General features: G+C 40.2%; 1 protein-coding gene across 1 annotated transcript; it reads right to left on the bottom strand.

The window, feature by feature from the left end:
• Positions 1–223: 223 nt before the first annotated feature.
• Positions 224–12,783, bottom strand: st6galnac5b (ST6 (alpha-N-acetyl-neuraminyl-2,3-beta-galactosyl-1,3)-N-acetylgalactosaminide alpha-2,6-sialyltransferase 5b). The gene is made up of 5 exons (XM_085399254.1): positions 12,644–12,783; positions 11,867–12,088; positions 4,813–5,222; positions 3,147–3,254; positions 224–1,298 (listed from the first exon to the last, which is right to left on the bottom strand). The coding sequence occupies exons 1-5, from the start codon at positions 12,731–12,733 to the stop codon at positions 1,055–1,057; spliced, it is 1,074 nt and encodes a 357-aa protein (XP_085255380.1). The 5' UTR covers positions 12,734–12,783; the 3' UTR covers positions 224–1,054.
• Between the last annotated feature and the right edge of the window lie 7,311 nt (positions 12,784–20,094).

Below are 20,094 nucleotides of genomic sequence, written 5' to 3'. Positions count from 1 at the left end.
GAGTATCAGACACATGGGCTGGCAGGGCTTTCTTGAGGGCAATCTGTTACAGAGAGCTAGAGAGCAAAATGAGACCTAATTATCATGTCTCTATAAACTGGACTGTGTCTAAATACGACTTCCATCGAGGGGAGATTACATTTACACATGATGTACTGTGCCATGTTTGTGACAAGAATTTTATTTCCATCACATTTAATGCCAAATATTGGCAAACTATACATGACTTTCTTACAAGAATGTGGAAACACAGACATTAAGAGCATAAATGATCCAACCCAGTAATGTAAAAATTCAGTCCAGCCGTGCGTTGTCACTTGGTTGGTCCTCCACTTTCATTCAGGCTGCACCTATCGGATAAATTCCCATGAAATTTGTCACAGACATTTATATCCCAAGAGGATACGCTTTTACATCCACCATGAAGCTGACATTTGTGCTTGTGAGTGAAGTGTCTCATGAATTCCAATCACTTTAGTCGAAAATCATAAAGCTAGGTTTATTATTCATGAAAATGATGAATATAGTCCCTTCTTTTTTCGCCACGCGTGAATGGACCTGTGCATAAAAAATAGCAGTTGTAAGCATGGCATTTCATGACATAATCATCAGTGAACACCAGCAGTAAAGTGGTCTGTTAGCCTACTACTATCCTTTATTCCATTTTAATTGATAGAATAGATGAGACATGCACCCAGTTTTTCAGTGTTTACTGTTTTCCTTTTGCCTGTTTCCTCTCTGACAGCTCAAGTGTTACTAAAGCGGCTCTATTTTGTGTAAAAAGCACACTTGAGACAACCCTCATGGCTTTGATTCCAGTATGAAATTCATCCTTTTAGAGTTACACTTCCAAAGCATTGTTGAGGCTTTGTGCTGCTGTTACGCAATGATCCCATTCTGCCAAGCTGCTTAGACAGTCGGCTAACAGCCACAAGCAGCTCGCTCTGTCCTGCTGCTGTCTTGTGTATTCATACTGGCCAGAGAGGGAATCTGAACGCTGAAAACCATCCACACACATATTTCACATTTCTGGGGATCGTCTCTGGGGTGCATTTCAGGATCCGGCTGGATTTGCAGTGTACGAGCCATTCACGGTGGTGACGATGGGAGAGGGCTTCCAGTCTGGCTGGTAAAAGTGGATGTCACGAGTTCGAGCCCAGTTTGCAAATACCGCCTTCTCTGTGATGAAACGGTGGTGGCTTCCTCGCCGATTTCTCTCGTGAGAAAGATACATGGAGCACTCGTTGGGCCCCGAGGGCTCATAGTAATGATATGGTACAGTAGGATGGGAGGAGGATCTACACAGGCGAGAAGAGAGAGGAGGAAGCCATGAAATAGCATGAAAGCCAATGCGCACAGGGGGGATGTCGAAATAGTGTGTAATTATGAGATTCATGGTTGGGGAGGGGGAAAGAAACAAGTCGGAGAGGGGAATAAAGAGAAGAAGGAACAAAGAAAAACAGAAAGATCAGAAGAATCTGCACTCACAGAAATGTTCATTATACACTCTCCTATTCATCTGACACTCACGCTAACACAAAGCTCAGTGGAGGAGCTTTCTGTGACACGTGAGAGTGCCATGAATTTTTCAAAGTGTTCTTTGTGCTCTTGTCCTTGCGGCCAAATTTTAGAAAATAAAATCAGCAAATTTTCCAGTGTCTCTTAAATGCTAAAAACACATGGTGAAACCTGTACAGTATATTTTCAGCAGCGCTGTTTCACTGTAAAATGTGAAGATGTTTTCAGTGGTGCTGTCGTCCACTGCAGGGAGTAAATGCTATATTACCAAGTTGGAAGACATCATTAAAGATGCACTAGACACGATTTTATGTGGAAACATCAGTGGTGTCGGCACACACTAAATCACAGAGTGAGGCTGCAGCACAAAACAGAAGAAGTGTTCCATTCGCTTCATGCACTATTTGGCCCACTGGCTCAAACAGGAAGTGACAAACTGAACCTGCCGTGAGGATAAAGCATCTCAATGCATATTTTAACAGACAAAACTCGATGCTAAGGAGAAAATAACATTCACAAACCAGTGAATAAGGGTTAAAAGTGCGTGCACGTGTGACACGCTCTTTCTCAGTACAATTATTTAATTCTAATAACATTCGGCGGATTGGTATGTCTTGTTTTCTGCTGCATTGTGCAGCTCCAAACCCACTGCACCCATCAGACAAAGCTAGTTAGTAGATGTTAAATATGGTGGAACATTGATATTTCTTTTGGGAGTTGGTGGAGAGCAAAATGCTGCAAAATGCAAAATGCTCAGATGATTAAGGAGCTTATCTAAATATTTTTTTTAATAAACATTGCTGTAAAGACACAAGAGTTAGCCTTGGGATCATTTAAATATGTGGTCCCTGGCTACATCTTAAAAGGTAAAAGGAGAAGAAGAAAAAGAAAACATACCAAAAGCCCAATAGTGAAGGGAAACGAGTTGGCAATAGGAGAACAACCAACTCACTGCTTTGTATCTGCTTATCAATCAATTGATTATTAATTTATTTAACTGGCATTTCAAACTCTGCTGTCTGACGCTGACGGGTACAGAGCTCCACTCTAACACACCTTTACATTTAATGCAGACTGACCAAAAGAGCTCGTCCTCAAAGAAATAATGCAGTCCTGTAACGTCAGACTTCTTTTCATTTGTTTTTTGTTTATCCTAGTAGTAATAAACCGACTAAATAGTGGAGAAACCATATTGTGTAAAATCTGACAAATATGAGAAACATTCATGTATTTAAGATTTTCAAGACTAAATAACTGTACGTCTGTAAAATTAAACATTGCCAATAATAATATGTCATTTCATCATAGGTTTTCAATGCTCTATTATTCAGTAATTACATTGTAGTCTATTAAAATTCCCATCACACATCTTGGTACTAAAAAACATATATTTTAGAATGGTGGGGTCTTTACTTTATAACATCAAATGAAAACCCTGCTGGCCTTTTACCCAATTATAAACTGACACAATATTACTGAAAACCAAAATATTTGAATTGCATGGAACTATGTTTTGGCCATGGTGGTTTATCAATAAAAATCTACAAGTCATATTATGCTAAGTTTAAAAAAAAATGAAGCAAAGCTAATAAATATTTGGAGAAGAAAAAGAAACTGCAGGAATCTACCTGCAGAAAGCAGGAGGCACCATGCCATAGACGTTGATCCTATCACACAGCTCCAGGGCTATAGCCATAGTAAACCAGCCGGTGCTCAACCAGGAGTTGGAACTCTTCCTGGAAGAAAAGAGAAGCTTACCATTTTCACAAAAATATACTGAGCGCACTTCCTTCTTACTGCCTGTTCAGAAAAGATTAAAGATGGTAAAACCATAGTTTTTAGATTTCATCTGATCAGTCGCTGAAGAGGAAACCCTGTAGCTGACTGTGTGACAGTTGATACATGGGCAAGAAATAGAATAGAATAGAAAATAAAATAAAGATAAATACATAAAAACATTCATTCTGACACTGGCTATTGCTACATGAGAGCAGAAGTCACTGGATTGCCATTCAAATGCAACATTTTTCATTCAGTTTTCATTCTGTTGGCTTATTGTTCACATGCAAATGAGTTTAGATGAATAGCTGCATTCACGACAGTGAGGTGTCTTTGTCTGCCTTTGTCTTTTTTTGCAAGGTCACATTCAGCCATTTTCACTTTGCCTGTCCCGCGTATGCAAAGAGACAATTACCATGTATTAAAAGTCAGGAAACGTGCCTCCGCTTCATAATCTCTATAAAAGCAAAGAACGTGTATACCTCTTTGGTAACCCAGCTTGAGATTTTTGATGATAAAATGTTTTCTTTTTTCCAGCTGAGACTTTTGTGAGCTGTTTCTTTAGAATGTTATTACTTTTTAATGCAATATTAAAGATAATTTTATTCGAGATGCAGGATTGGGACTACAGTGCAAGCATTTCACTTCCTGATGCCTACCAGCTGCATAAACCTGTTAGGCTTTCCCATAGGAAAATTATACCTTTGCATAAAATGTACACTGGAGGTATGTTATATCTGTAGATCCCTCTGAAACCTTACACTGATGATGAAATGATGTGCTGCTTCCTGGAAATGTAACTACATGTCACATGAACACAGCCTACAATGGTTGTGATTGGCCAGTTTAGTAGCATGGATTCTTCCCATGCATTACTTTTTTTCTCCAGTTTTCAGATCAGTGAGTGAATGATGATGATAGCCTCAAGATAAGGACTCACAGATGTCCTGAGGGGAGATTGCCAAAACGATCACGAATGCTGGCAAAGGTGTCGGCCACTCATGTAGTTACATCTACAAAGATTGAGTCACATGTATCAAAGGGTTCTGGCATGTCTGGGAGCTGCTGCAGCTCTTCATTAAAGCCTCATCCAAATCGCAGCCTCTCGCTCAGCTCATATATCCATCACATCCTGTTTGCACAATCAGGGTTTGGAGTTTGTTCACAAATTGCATTTTACATCTCGAAGGTAATATCAGTGTCTGGTGCATCCTGTTGTTTTTGCATTCTTTAAACTGTGTTTACGTTTATGCGTCAAAACAAAAAATAATGAATAATGAATCCCTTACTCCTGCCTTTGCTTATGACAAACATATATCTGCTGTGTACTGAATTCTGTACATAAAACAATAGGTAGGAAATTAGTGCTTTCTATCTTTGTAATATATTCCCCTAATATAAACACTACTGACAGTTCTTTTGTGTGTTGTGTGTCTCTTGATTTCTTTTCACCTCTCCATCTTGTCTCATTCAAGTCCCAAAAATATAAAACTTGCTCATCATGTGAATATTTACCTGTCAATCCCAGTTTCCTTTTTAAATAGTTCATCAAACTTCAGCATCTTGATCCTGGAAATAATGTAGATTTTAAGTTTGGGTAGCAGCTGGTTTAAAAGCTTTAGGTTGTTGTAAACATGGCCTTTTCCATCACGTGTCATGCAACTGCTCGGTCCCCAGAAGATGAACACTGTGTCTTGGCTCATGTTGAGGAGCTCCTGCCTGCTCCGCAGCACCCTTTGCAGGCTGGAGTGGGCTATAACACGCAGGCTTGCGCGCCGACCGACATCCTGCTGATACCCGAGGCTGGGAGCATCGTTCATACGAATAACACACTCAGAGCGGTCGATTTCTTCGCCCCTCTTGCTCGCTGTCAGTTGCCCAGAGCTGGTCACCAGGGCACAAGTCCTGCAGTGCATGTTCAGAGGCTGTGAAGTTCAAAGTTAAAAAGTCAGACATCGTTGCAGTTTCATTCACATTATGTAATGAGACAAAGTGGTGGAAGAGAAAAATCCAACTACAAGTCGCAGATGGACTTAACAGTTTCAGATAAATAAGTTTAAATCTCTCTGGCACTCCGTAAAACCAGATGTAGCTTCAGAGCGAGGTCCTAACTTGATGTGCAAGATACTGTATTATTTTTACTTACATGATTGAAAATGTATCTTAAACACATGAAGATAAAAAGTGTGTTAAAAAGTGTTTTTTAGCCTTTGAGAACCAGAAACCAACAATATTTGCGTTCAGTAGTTGTTGACGTATTTAAATGTGGGAAATGAGATACTATCAAGTCAAATCTTATTTTTTCTGAGATGCTCAGCTTGATTTTAAAATGTGGCAACCATGAAAAGCTTAAGCAAGCTTGAAGGATATAAAGCATCAGCAAAGAGGATTCTAACACTGGAGTTTAAAGCAAATTCGTGTAGAGCCCTTTCAATCATTGATTATGATTCGGCTGCATTCAGACGGGTCTTGAATCAAGCAGGTAGACTTGTATTGGGCGACTCTGTCTGTTATTTAAACAGTTGACAGTATAGAGCAGAGGCTATTTGACACAGTGCTTTCATTTTCTATCAACATCACACATTCAGCAGTTTTCACTTAAAATTAAAAAAAACATAAAACAGGGACAACATGCACTGGTCAACATCCTGTTCATGCAAGCTTTTTGTGCAGCATTGGAGTGAAGAGTGCTTGTTTGGGCTTGAATTGAACCAGGTATTCATGTTGCGGCATCCAACCAGGTTTTTCAAACTTGAAAAATGTGAGCTCAGACTGAATGATCCGACAGCAAACACCCAGAGACTCTTCACATGAATTATTCCCCACCCTAATAGAGAGCTGCATCGGCATTCTGAACTGTGCTCGGTACTTCACACTCCATCAGGTTCTGAGGTGGGAACGTGTGTGTGTGTGTGTGTGTGTGTGTGTGTGTGTGTGTGTGTGTGTGTGTGTGTGTGTGTGTGTGTGTGTGTGTGTGTGTGTGTGTAGACAGGTGATTTTACCAGCGCCAGAGGCTGCACTGCTACCACAGCTATATTTATAATACACCCCCACTATCTCTGTGACCCCACGCTGAATGATTGCCATGTGTGCATGTGTGTCTCTTCGTAAATGTGTGTATGAGTGCAATGTCTGGGGATGTCTGTAAATCTGTGTGGTGAGTTCAGTGTAGCCCCAAAATATGTAATGAAATCATGTTTCTCTGGCAAGAATTTGCAACAGTCTGAAAAACATCTAGATCCAAAACTAGTTGGAATTCCTTCAAACGAACACACTCAAAGTCTTTGTTCGGAACACTCATCACATTTCCATTCTCCAGCAGATTTCCCCCCTGAAAATCATCCCTGTTGGGATGTGCGCACTCTCTCAATATCAGGTAGGTTGGAGCAAATTACACACTTGGTTGCACAAACACACCCTCCCCATCTTGGCTGGGAAGAATCACAGTCCTTTTAGGTCTTTCTTTCTCTGCAGACAACAGAGAGACAGAAAGTGCATTTTCCCCTAAGCACTGTCCAAGCAATTACCGCAAAGCATAATCCAAATTATAATAATGTTAAAAGTCAGGAAGGTGTGTTAAACAAGTGAAAGTCAATTGAAGGTTGCCAGGCTGGTGTCATAGTTTAAAGTGCCTGTGAAATAATAAAAGTGTCCTTGACAGCGATGCTGAAGTTCCAGCTTCAGCTCCCAGAGCTTCTGACAGCTTGATGTTGCTGGGAAATAGGCACTTATAAATCCTGTATCACAGCGAGACTGGCTTTCAAAATCACAAGCAGAATATTTCAGAGGCCAGGCAGCTGAAGGTGCAACCCACAGACTAGTGACTGGATAAATAAATGAATGGAATTCATTACAAGTAGTTTTCACTCATAATCAGCCTTGAATTACCTTTGATTTGTCCTTTGATTCGTGAAACAACCATCACTTTAACACCTGCTGACTCCTACGCACACATATTCAGACTTTATTATGCAGACAGAAGGTTGTCTACCTTGATCAATAGTGCACAACCTATAAATCAATACGCTTTCCTGAATTAACGTGACCTAAAAAGACACTAATTTCAACCGAGGCTGTTCACTGAAACATGATGAAGCTGACTGGATTAATGAGGTCCATATTGTTAACAGCAGGACAAGAAGATGCAGTTCGGAGTACGGCTCTGGTTCCAGTCCCAGTCAATTACCGCCCACTCTCTGACTCCAGACTAATCAGTATGATCCTGATTATACACTTCCCAGGGGAACCCAAGATCATAATTGCTTTCAGAGCAAACCCCATCAGTCAACCTTTGATATTGAACAAGAGCTTCTTCTATTGTGCCTCCAGTCTCCAAATTCATGTCTGCAAACCTACTCGGTTAAAAAAGGTTACAGCGCACAGACTTGCAGGAAGAAGTCGTGGGATGTGATATTTAGAGGTCAGACAGACCTGATGAAGAAAACCTGGGAAAAAAACGTCTCTTGCTGTCGTAATTAACCACAGATTAAACCCCAGATAAGGAACCTGAAGATTTATACCTGCTTGTCTCTCACCACCAGTTTCTGACTTATCTTTTGGACTAAGTTGTTTTGTTGGATTTAGGTAAAGCTACCTGTTATGTTTATGATCAACATGTAGGGTCAAGGTTGGAAAAAGAGCATGTTTTAGCCAAAGACATTACGAAACTGAATTACCTTCAATCAGAGATTTTTTGTCCACTTGTTCATATGACTGTTAGATATCCAGGTAACTTGCTTTGGTGTCTGTTTAGCACTGGTTATAATGGTATTAGTCTACAGAGACTGCTAGAAGGTAGTGGAGTGGGCACACTCCATACTGTATCTCAGCTGACTCTTAGACTCAAGCCCAGTGGTCTCCATAGAGACATTTTCAGAAACAATAATTGGGGCTTTATTTATTTTATTTTCAGCTGCAGATTTGAAGTTCACTTATGGAAGCTTAACTGTAGAAACATGCTATCTACAGTGTGCCTCAATAATTAGTTTGTAATCATTTTCAGATAATAACAAAGCTCTGCATACACAGAAAGAATGCACAGACAATAACTGCTTGATTTGGTTTTAGACTTTTTTATTGGATTTCTGATTATTGTGAGCAATAGAAAGACTTATCCTGTGATAGGAGCAGTAGTGGGGAAAAAACAAGATGCGTTTTCTGGAAATGAATCAAAATCATTTAGATGTTGAACATTGTCACTGAATACTTTCCAAAGTGCACAGAATTGGGCTATAGTGGCTCAGCTGAGAGCAGGAGGAGATGGAAAAAGCCCCTCTTCTGTGGCACGAGGGATTCACGATCAGTGCTGCTTTCTTTTCCCAGAGACCAATTAATTACAATGAAATCCTCCCGACAGTTCCCCTAGACATCTCATTAAGCTCCTGCCAATGACACACAATCAGGTCGCGATTCCAAATCTGTTCTCAATTTGAGGAAATAGTTAAGACAATAACAGCACCTGTCTTCTTCTTCTTCTGCTCGAGTCAACTAAGAGAGAGAAGAGACAAAAAATCATTTCCTGCTGGTGATGTTTACGATTTCCTCTTGACTATTGCTATTCGCCTAATTTTTCAGTAAAAACTAGACAACAAATTAGGCGTTGTATTATCATTCTGAGTGTTACAGCTGATAACATCGCCTGTTTTACCAGGAGTGCTCCCTTACCTTGAGCTGAATTTAAATGTGTATATCCTAAGTCATCCAATAAGAGAGCTCAAAGAGCTGAATTTATTTTGTTCCTGCTTTTTTCCACACGCTGACTGTTAATATAAGCTGCCTTTGTACACTACGAGACGGCTTTAAATTGAACGTCAGACAGGTAAAGACAGAATAAGCATTATAATGGCACCCATTCCCCCCAGGCTGGCTGCATTAAAAGCTGTCAGAGCACAAAGAGGCATTGCCCATAATAAGTAGGTACATCATAAAGTTGCGCTGGCACACAGTCCGCACTCGTGCTTTCACACCGGCTTTGTGATTAGAGACTATAAAGGCCAATGTAGATTGGCTCTGCTGACAGTTCTTCAAAGGTCAACATCTCTTTAACTCGAATCGGCAAAACATCAGTGAGGCTGCAAAGATGAGGGGCCAAGCAGAAGATGGAGCGAGAGTGTGTTAACCTGTGTGTGTGTGAAAGAATCTGTTCAAGTCAGCAGCTCTAATCACTGCAACACGCCAAAGAAAAGAAACACATACCAGAGGCAGAAATCTCCCCAAAAGAAAACTTGCAGACGCTGCGAAAGTCATACAGAGAGAAACACAATGAGAAACTATTCCACACAAATATGCACCATAACTCTGATGTGTGATCTCACAGTACGGAGATTTGTGGGGTTCAAAGCTGCTGTTTTCTTTTCACACATTTAAGCAACGAAATGAGAACAGAGGAAAGCCAAATGTTAAGCCTATAACCCTCTGCTACATGAGGCAGCACAGTCTTAGTGATTAATGTGTGCTGGGTGTTTTGCCACCTCTTGGGTGATGCATAAATGAGCAAAGCCGCCACAGACCACCACCCACCTTAGTGAAATCACAGCCCATGTGAACAAGATATGCACATAAGTTAATACAGGCAATAATCAGGGTCCAGCAGGCACACCAGATAGAGCTTTCCTCACATTCCCAAGCATCTCTGGCTCTGATGGGGGCATAAAATTTTAACAGCGTGTCTGCGTGAGTGTACTCGTGCTGTGTGATGGTGTGTGTCTCTGTGTCTGCACACACACTTGTGTCAAAGCCAAGATTCCCTCCACTAGAAGCAGCAGCAGACCTGAGATGACCCTAAAAGGAACTATACGCAAGGATCCACCCACTCCACAGATCCTGCAGCAGGTCTGCTCTGGTTAGTCATTCTTGGGCTCTGACAGAGGATGAAGCAGCAGCAGCAGCAGAGCTTGAATCTCCCCCAATGGGAGGGAGGTACAGAGTGACACTAAGCAGTATGAAACTGTCGCAGTGTGGATCCATCACAAATCACCTGTCAGCTAGGAGGGGTTGGATGAACGGGAGAGACCATGAATAATAAAGTGCCCACGCGCAAAGTCCAAAGTGAAGCAGCTTGCGTTCATTTCTCCTAAGACTACCTGCAAAATCTGAGCGCTGATCTTAGAATCAAGCTTACTCAAGACAGCACAGAGACAAATCCAACAGGCCTAAGTGCTGCCTGAGCATTGCAGCATGCTTTCCACTCTGCTGTGTCCTGCTGTATATCGTTCTCAGCGAGGGGAGACGTAATGCTGTGTGAATGCTCCATCTATCTCAAAGACGAGCCTGTGATAATGCAGTGGGTCAGAGAATCGGGCCTTTGTACTATATTACTGTTGAAGGTGCCGCTTACACGACCAAAAGATTACAGTGGTCATATCTTGAGTAGACATTATAGTTGAAATGCACCCTGTTTTAAGTGCTTTTGTCACTAAATATTTTATGCCGAAGACATTAATTATGAATTAAGCAACAGAGTGAACTATAAAGAGAACTTTGAGGTCATGCTTAAGAGATGAGATGGTATTATAAAAGCCTTTGAGGGCAAAATAAACCTTTAATAGACTCGTGCTGCTTTCTTAATGGAAAGTGTTAAGCAATTTTAATTAACTGGTTTTTAGAACTTTTTTATTGTTGTGAAAAGTTCAAACGAAAAGACCTCACTGCTGCTGCTGCTGCTGCTGCTGCTGCAAAAAGGAAAAAGGAAAACTGTCTGGCACATAAAGTAGTACAAAAATTAAATACACAAATGAGTTTTCAGTCACTGGGGGGGATTTTAAAAAACACATTTTTAGTGGACACCTGAACTCTGCATGCTACTCTCTGCTTTACCTGGATGACAGCAGAATACAAATTAGGTACAGCTGCTAAAAAAACAACAAAAACAAAGCAATCAGCGCAATCAATGTGCTTTCTGATGATGTTTATAATATGACCATCCGATTACAAAGATGTCCAAATGCACAGGGTGAATTCACCTTCCTTTGTGTAGTCTGATGGAGATGGTTGGAGAACTGTTAATTTGTCAAAAAACGTCATAAAGATGCTGAATTCGAATTTCTTGCTCTTTTCCAAACATTGTCACTCTGCGGTATGTTATGACCCATGAGTTTCTGTCGTGTCACTGGTTTCTGTGCGTCCATGTGCCTAAATCAAAACACATTTAGCCACCAGACACTTCACTTCACCTTCAAACATATATTTTCCAGGACTAAACCTCCTCCTCCTCCTCCTCTCTGTGCAGGCACCTAATGCACTGGCAAGGACCCAAACACTCCAAACAAACACTGCTATTGTGTGTTATGTTATATCTTTGATATCTTTGAAAATGGAAACAGTTTCATTATTGATTTTCAGGTGAGATAACATTACTGCTAAACATCTGAGATGATCTATATCCTGCACAGTTTCAATTCCTAAGCAGCTTTTATAAAAAACAAAAAGACAAAAACAAATGTGGACCATAATATCTCTGTTTGTAATATGCATGCAAGTGCTCTGGAGTTTCAAAGAACCAGGTGCAGCATCATTACCGCCCATAACAGGACTTGACTTGGTTCACAGGGAACAGATGGTCCGTATTTACCTTATGATCCATGACACCTGAGTACCCCTCCAGAGATGTTGTTTGGAGTCTCTGTGATCTGTCCGGTACTTTAGTGGACTGAACTCGCGCATCCAAACGGTAAGAGGACGATGAGGACGAAGAACTTGATGAGGAAGCTGATCTGTCACCAGAGCTGCTGTTGTACACCAACAAAAAGCCGGTAACCATGGTAACGATGATGATGCCACCAACCCCTTGGCACTGCAGGGACACGTGAAACACCAGAAAGACAAATCTCAACATCACGCCAGAGCATGATTCAGCCAGTTCAGGACCGACACAGCCACAAGCTTGAGGATGAAATCTGCACCTTTGGTCAGGATTGTTTTTCGTTCTTTCTTTCTTTTTGACTAATTAACTGCCAGCTTTCAAAACAAATGCAACATAACAAATGCAAGGCTCAAAACGTAATGCCAGCTATTCTTCTCAAATGCGCTCAACATGCTCTGTCAACAAGGAAACACGTTTTAAAACGAGGCTGCAAAAATACTGTTAGGTTGCTCAGTTCAGACGTGTCATATTTAACCCCATCCCCACTCCCGACCCACGCAGGGAAAAAAAACTTTAAACGGCCGAGCTGTTGTAGGATTATTCTCTGTGAATATTACGCGTATGTGGCAAAGTGCAACTGGGTCACATTCGGTGAAAGAGCTCAGTCTGCAACTCCACTTCTGAGAGGCAGAAATATATATATATAAAAGCTCCCCACAGCGGAATATTACAGTGATACTTCCGACGGCTTTCATTCATAATTACCACTTTTATCTTCATCTTCATTTCCCCTTTTGTCGGCTCTTCATGCAAGGCGTCGGGACTCTTCAGCATGCAACACTTGAGCGGCGGCATTACTGGGATCACCGCGCAGCTAAAGAAAACGACACTCCACTACTCTTCTCCCGTTCTCTCCTGGAAGCCCTCATTCAACAGCGCGCTCCTCATGGTCCTAAACAACTCCACCTCCCGACTTTCCTCCGTCAGCCTTTTCTAAATAGTAATACTCCTGCACCGTTTCTCTGTCAATATAAATTCACATGTATTAATCTCTGGTGTTATAGACATGTGAATTTATTTTTAAAAAAATACTTCAAATGATTAAGAAAAAACAGGCAAAAAAACATCTGTCCCCCATGTTTCTCCAAAGCTCTCAGAAATTAGTTTAGTTAGATATATTAAAGCATCAGCTGGGCAATAATTGATTCCATGCCGGATGGGCGGCTCTGAGCATTTCTGCCGTTCTCTGGGTGAAAATGTGTTGATGCCAGAGGAGAATGGCTCGATTTCTGTGAGGCGATAACAAGACAACAGCCACTCAAATAACCACTCGTTGCCACCAAGGTATGCAGAAGAGCACCTCTGTTCCTTGTTGAACCTTAAATCAGATGAACAGCAACAGAAGACCACGCTAGGTGTCATTAATGTCAACTAAGACTGGGAAACATGAATCCATCCAGTTTTGGCTCACTGTTTCTGGTATAATGCCATAGGGGGTCTCATTTTGACACACCATGGGCTCCATGGCACCAACTGAGCATTGTTTAAACACCACAGTATTGTTGCTGACCATGTCATCCCTTTATGACCACAGTGTACCCATCTTCTGATGGCTGTACAATGTCTCAAAACTCAAATACTCTCCTACTGGTTTCTTGAGTTTGACAATGAGTTCACTGCACTCAAATGCCCTCTGCAGTCAATCTCAAACCAATCTCAATCCAACAGAGCATCTTTGGGATATGGTGGAGTGTGAGATTTACATCATGGATGTGTAGATGACAAATCTACAACTACAATCAATATGGACCAAACCCTCTTAGGGATGTTTCCAGAACCTTGTTTAATCCATGAACAATTAAAGCCGAAGGAACTGTACTAGCAAGATGTAACTGATAAAGCATCCGGTATCTCCTCAAGAAATAAAAGAAGCGTGTTGCACTGTTTTGTTCTAGATGTGAGGCATTTGGTAAAATAGAAAAACAAATGAGGCAATATTCTGATTATATTCTAAACGTTTAACTTTACCTGGGTTTTTACAGTAAATAAAAATATTCAATACATTTACATATATTTCATTTTGTGTCTCCCTCTACCTGATGGGTCCACTGGTTTCCTACCACAATGTAAAGACAATGATTTCTGCAGGTGTGAGATAGAGCTTTAGTTAGTAAGCACTGTGCAATCTTTCCAAATATATCAATTAATATATAAATAACTGAATTGGTATTTCTTTAGATTTTTTTCCTTAAAGTTCCAGAGGTCTACCAGCCTTCTTCCGAATGCACAATGTTACAAATAAGTTCCCCTTGTTGGAAAACCTTAGATGGCACCACCCTACTGACAGTGTGTTGAATAAAGTGCTTTTTTCTGAAAGTGTATCTGTATATACTTAGACAGTCAGAAAAGGAAATGTAATTTTGGCTGTAGTCACGTACTGGCTTTATATCATGAATTAAATATGTCGAGGGAGTGAAAGCCTTTTGTATTTGAAATGAATCTTGTGCTGCACATTATAAACTGAAGGAACAGAAGGAGTGATTTCAGAAAATGGTTTTTGAGTTATTTGAAGAAACCTAAATGTTTTCTTGCTTATGTCCTTATGTCAGTGATAAAAGACAAAAATGAATTGTTTGGTGCAATTTTTATTAGTAAAGTAGTTTTTTTTGTTTTTTTTTATTCTATTTAAATAAAAAAAAATTCACAAATCATGGTCACAATACATAATGAAAATGTTGCGATTATACACAAAAAAACAAAAAACAAACAACAACAAAACAACAACAAAAAGAAACCCCTCCCTCCCCACCCGAGGCTCATGTAAAAAGAAACAGAACAAAACAAACAAAAAATGTATGTCACACATCTGGAAAATACGTTTTTATATAGTCAATAAATGGGTTCCAAGTCGCAGAGAATTTTTGTTGTGATGAGAGAACTCTGTATCTAAGTTTTTCCAGTGGTAAAAAAAAAAAAAGCACCTCCTTTAACCATTGTACGTATGAAGGAGCCTTATCAGACTTCCAGTGGAATAGAATAAGTCTACGGGCAAGCAATGTAGCAAATGCTATGGCATTTTCCTGAGATTTACTAATTTTGTATTGAGATGGCATAACTCCGAAAATGCCAATGCGGAAATCAAGCATTAAGTTCTGCGCACTGATATGAGATAATACTTATATATATTTCCCCAGTAATTATCCAGGTTCAGACAAGACCACATCATGTGACCCTCATTTGCTGGATTATGTCCACACCTGGGACAGGCAGGATCGGCTTCTGGGAAAAACTTTGAAAGCCTCTCTCTTGTATAATGAAGACGAGGAAGAATTTTAAACTGAATTAAACCATGGCGAATGCAAAGGGAGGAAGTATGTATACGATTCAAACAAGATCTCCACTCATCATCAGATAAATCCACCCCAATGTCTTTTTCCCAATTATTTTTAGTTTTTTCCCAAGTAATAGGCCTTAAGCTCTGTATCAGCTTGTATATGACGGAGATTCTCCTTTTGCCAAAAGGATCCATTTCCAAAATGGTATCCACTTGATTTTTAGGAGGTAGGTAAGGGGAAAGAAGGAAACAATGTTTTTGCAAAACTTCGTATTTGCAGGTATCTAAACATATCAAAAAGTAGATTTTTGAATATCCCATTTAAGCACAGGAATATATATATTTTATTTCTCATCGCAACATGAGCTACTAAAGCTCCTCACAGGGGATGGATTTGCTAGAACAGGGGTGTCAAACTCAAATACACAGTGGGCCAAAATTCAATATTGAAAAAAAAATCTTCCTCCAGATATAAGAATGAATCTTTTCTTATGGACTCAAACACGTTTTGCTGAAAAACTGAATATAGAACAAGCAAAGCTTAATACTAAACAATATATATATTAGCTGTATAATACCAGTAGGCCAGCTCTAATAGTAATTTGGTATGGCTTCGCGGGCCAAATGTAATTAGGCTGCGGGCCAAATTTGGCCCACGGGCCAGAGTTTGACACCTATGTGCTAGAAGCTGGAATCAAGTCAGGAGCCATCTTTTTATAGGCTTCTTCTAGTATAAACTCTAGTTTAAATATAAGAAATGTATGTGAAAAAACAACACAAAGTACAACAATTAGAAGATGATCTTTAAAAAAAGAGAAAAAAATCCGAATAGCCTCCTTAAAAGCGATGGGAACAGCATGTGTCCTCTTTTATGTTTTTGGCCTGGATTTACAAAACTGCCTTGTTGAACTAATTAGCTCAGACATTCTCTGCATGAAAGAGAGATGCGTTGATTCATATAGAATATAAAAAGATACAAGATGACACAAGATAATGCAATATATTACATCACAGTGCAATGTGTCATATGGTTCAATGTGTTACCACATAATTTGATAGCATAGGACACAAGAACAAGTAATATTTAAAAAGACAGAGTGATATTGCATAACCACATTATAATTTTATGTTCCAGTTTTATTTTACATCAAAATGTTTCCTATAACCTCTCAGTTGCTCATTTATTCCCGAGCTGAGATTCTGCTTCAAACGTGCAAAAGATGACAAGATTAATCCAAAGGGTCTCAAGATGACTTACACCAAATGTGAGAAGATTCACAAAAAGATGGTTACTTTTCCTGACTTATTTTTGTGTGAAACACTCACTGAGATTTTGTCTGTTGACACCTTCAAAATGAAACAGTGAGAGAAGACGCATGCAACGACATAAGCTCCATGTTGAAAGAGTCATGGTTGCTTTGTGTTAGGTATTAAGGTCTCATAGACCAGAAAGGAAAAGGGTCAGTGCTTCAAGACATCCAAAGAATAGATGCAGCTATTTGAAAAAGCAGATTCAGTTTAAACTAAAGCTTGGACACCATCTGTCCAAGCTTTAGCTCTTGGACAGATGGTCTCACATTTGACTCAAGAATAGTTTGGTACACAGTGGACTTTACGGTCGACTCGATGATTTCAAAGAGACCAAGTCCCGTGGCTGCAAAACAAACCCAAATCATTACCCCTCCACTTCTGTGTTTGACATTCAGCAGATATGAGCCCTTTGTGCTGAGGTGCTGTTTTTAGTTTTGCTGTGATTAAACTGCAGGAATGTCTTAAAGACATAAAGACCTGGATGGCCGCTAACTTTCTGCTTCTTAATTCAGATCAAACTGAGGTATTTGTACTCGGCCCTGAAAAGCCTAGAAATATGGTATCTAAGCAGATTCTTACTCTGGATGGCATTACCTTGGCCTCCAGTAACGCTGTGAGGAACCTTGGAGTCATTTTTGACCAGGACATGTCCTTCAACGCACATATTAAACAAATATGTAAGACTGCTTTCTTCCATTTGTGCAACATCTCTAAAGTTAGAAATATCCTGTCTCAGAGTGACGCTGAAAAACTAGTTCATGCATTTATTACTTCCAGGCTGGACGACTGTAATTCATTATTATCAGGATGTCCTAAAAACTCCCTGAAAAGCCTTCAGCTGATCCAAAATGCTGCAGCAAGAGTCCTGACAGGGACTAGAAAGAGAGAGCAGATTTCTCCTGTTTTGGCTTCCTGTTAAATCCAGAATTCAAAATCCTGCTCCTCACATACAAGGTCTTAAATAATCAGGCCCCATCTTATCTTAATGACCTTGTAGTACCATATCACTCTATTAGAGCACTTCGCTCTCACACTGCAGGCCTACTTGTTGTTCCTAGAGTATTTAAAAGTAGAATGGGAGGCAGAGCCTTCAGTTTTCAGGCCCCTCTTCTGTGGAACCAGCTTCCAGTTTGGATTCAGGAGACAGACACTATCTCTACTTTTAAGATTAGGCTTCAAACTTTCCTTTTTGCTAAAGCATATAGTTAGGGCTGGACCAGGTGACCCTGAATCCTCCCTTAGTTATGCTGCAATAGACGTAGGCTGCCGGGGATTCCCATGATGCATTGCGTTTTTCCTTTCCAGTCACCTTTCTCACTCACTATGAGTTAATAGACCTCTCTGCATTGAATCATATCTGTTATTAACCTCTGTCTCTCTTCCACAGCATGTCTTTATCCTGTCTTCCTTCTCTCACCCCAACCGGTCGCAGCAGTTGGCCCCGCCCCTCCCTGAGCGTGGTTCTGCCGGAGGTTTCTTCCTGTTAAAAGGGAGTTTTTCCTTCCCACTGTCGCCAAAGTGCTGCTCATAGGGGGTCATATGATTGTTGGGTTTTTCTCTGTATCTATGAAGCGCCTTGAGGCGACTTTTGTTGTGATTTGGCGCTATATAAATAAAATTGAATTGAATTGAATGCTGTGCATTATAGCCAAGCATCTCCACTTCAGTCTCAGAAGCAAGTCCTCTGATCTATTTACATCCAACTTTACAAATCTTTGCCGTTGTGTTCGTTGTAAAGAGATTATGTTTTCTCCTGGCAAACCTTACAAGTGAGCAATTCTTGTTCAGACTTCCTCTAATTGTACAGTGTTGAACTGTAGCACTTAAAATGCTAATAGAGGCTCGTAGTGTCTAAGGGAACCTGATGGAACGTCCACTTCTAGGAAGATTGTGGTCTGAATGATCCAGACCAACATATTGTCAAAACATTTATAGATGTGCTCACACTTGCTCGAGGTCAGTTAACCAAACGCATTTGATTAGCACCAGGCTGCTACTTATCCTCTTAACTCCTATGGAAGCAATAAGAGTATATTTAGTTTTGACAGACATTGGTATTTCAATATAAGCGAATACTGTACAACTTAGACAGATACAACTGTTTTTGAAAACCCATGTAAAAAGGCTTGATTTACTTTGTTATATAGTGTTCAAAGCAATCATTTACTAACCTAAGCCTCTGAGAACAACACTGTCAGGTCATGTTTGTTGATTTCAGTCAGTATAATTTAAATTAAGTCCTACATAGATTTCCAAAGTTAAGATACTGTCATGTGTGAACATTTCTGTTTAACAAAAGATCAGCTTAAAGAAGTGAGTTATATTATAGTGGACTTGGCCAGTGAGCGATGAAAACCTATGATATCGTATGACCTACCACGCTTAGTTTAGAGCAGTGCCAAAGTTAAAATGAATTATATAACAGAAACAACCACAGCTTGCAGGTTGAGGCAATAATGATTACCTGCAATGGATATGCAGTATAACATCCACACCTTAGTTTTGTAAAGAGTTTTGTTATTGACTTTTTTTGCTGTGGCACTAGATGATAGAAGCCTACACCACCGGTAGACTATTTGTAATCGCCAAATTATCTGCAACACCAAGGAGCAGTGTCTCATACAGCACCTTGTTATCGTGAATCCAGAGGATTAGGTGGCTAGCAGTCTGTGTGTTTTGATTAGACGAGTCCCCGAGGTCTCAAACGCATCTCAAAACACAGCCTCAGGGAGCACACGGCAAGCAAAGCAAGGCAAATGTCTGTGGAACAAAACCTTTTTTAATTAACTCCGACCTCCTATTCGGTGAGGCGCCAGGCAGCTGTCTGGCTGTGTTGAGCCAAACACAATATGAAGGAAATAATCTGCTCTCTTTGCACCTGTTTGCTGTGCCAATAGCAATTACTCGTTATATTGTCCCCAGTTTGAAGAGTACATGGGTGACATCTAAAAAGCTGAAAGTCGAGACAGTGCTCTTACCTCCCCAGTTAACAAAGTTGTTTATGTTAAAGAGTAAAACGCTGAAAAGTTTGACAACAGTGTAAATGAATCAGAGCTGAGCATCTTCATGTATATTCACTGGTTTAATGACATTTTATTTTCTCTCCAGCAGAGCTGCCTAGACAAAAAGATACTTTATATAACATTATAATTATTGCCTTATTATTGCAAAGTGATGAATAATAGTGAAGAAAGTGAAATACCCAGTAGTATCCTTATAAATGATTTGAAAAACCAATGCACCGGTTTAGCTGTATTACCAAAATAAGTCTGTAATGCACCTGAAGATAAGAATGGTGCAGGTGTTGGTGTGGCAATTAAAATGTTATTGCACCCTCTCTCTCTCCCAGGCAAACACTGGAGCCTATACTTATCACACAAAAGAGAGAGTATCAAAAGCTGGATACAAGCTCTGGCATTGTGAAACCCAGAAAACACAAAGTGTCCATTCTCTTTGTAAATTGTCTCCCCTTACACAAAGATCATTGACTCCTCGGCCGGCATCCTCACCAATCACAGATGCAATTTCCTGTTACCCATTGTGCAATGTATGTCTCTCAGATTTGTTGTGT

This window comes from Rhamphochromis longiceps, linkage group LG23, assembly GCF_057381845.1.
Source record: "Rhamphochromis longiceps isolate RC_006_pf linkage group LG23, R_longiceps_female_GT1.1, whole genome shotgun sequence".
NCBI classification, from domain to species: Eukaryota; Metazoa; Chordata; class Actinopteri; order Cichliformes; family Cichlidae; genus Rhamphochromis; species Rhamphochromis longiceps.
Note: the sequence above shows the minus strand (reverse complement) of the source record. Positions and strands in the feature narration are given on the sequence as shown.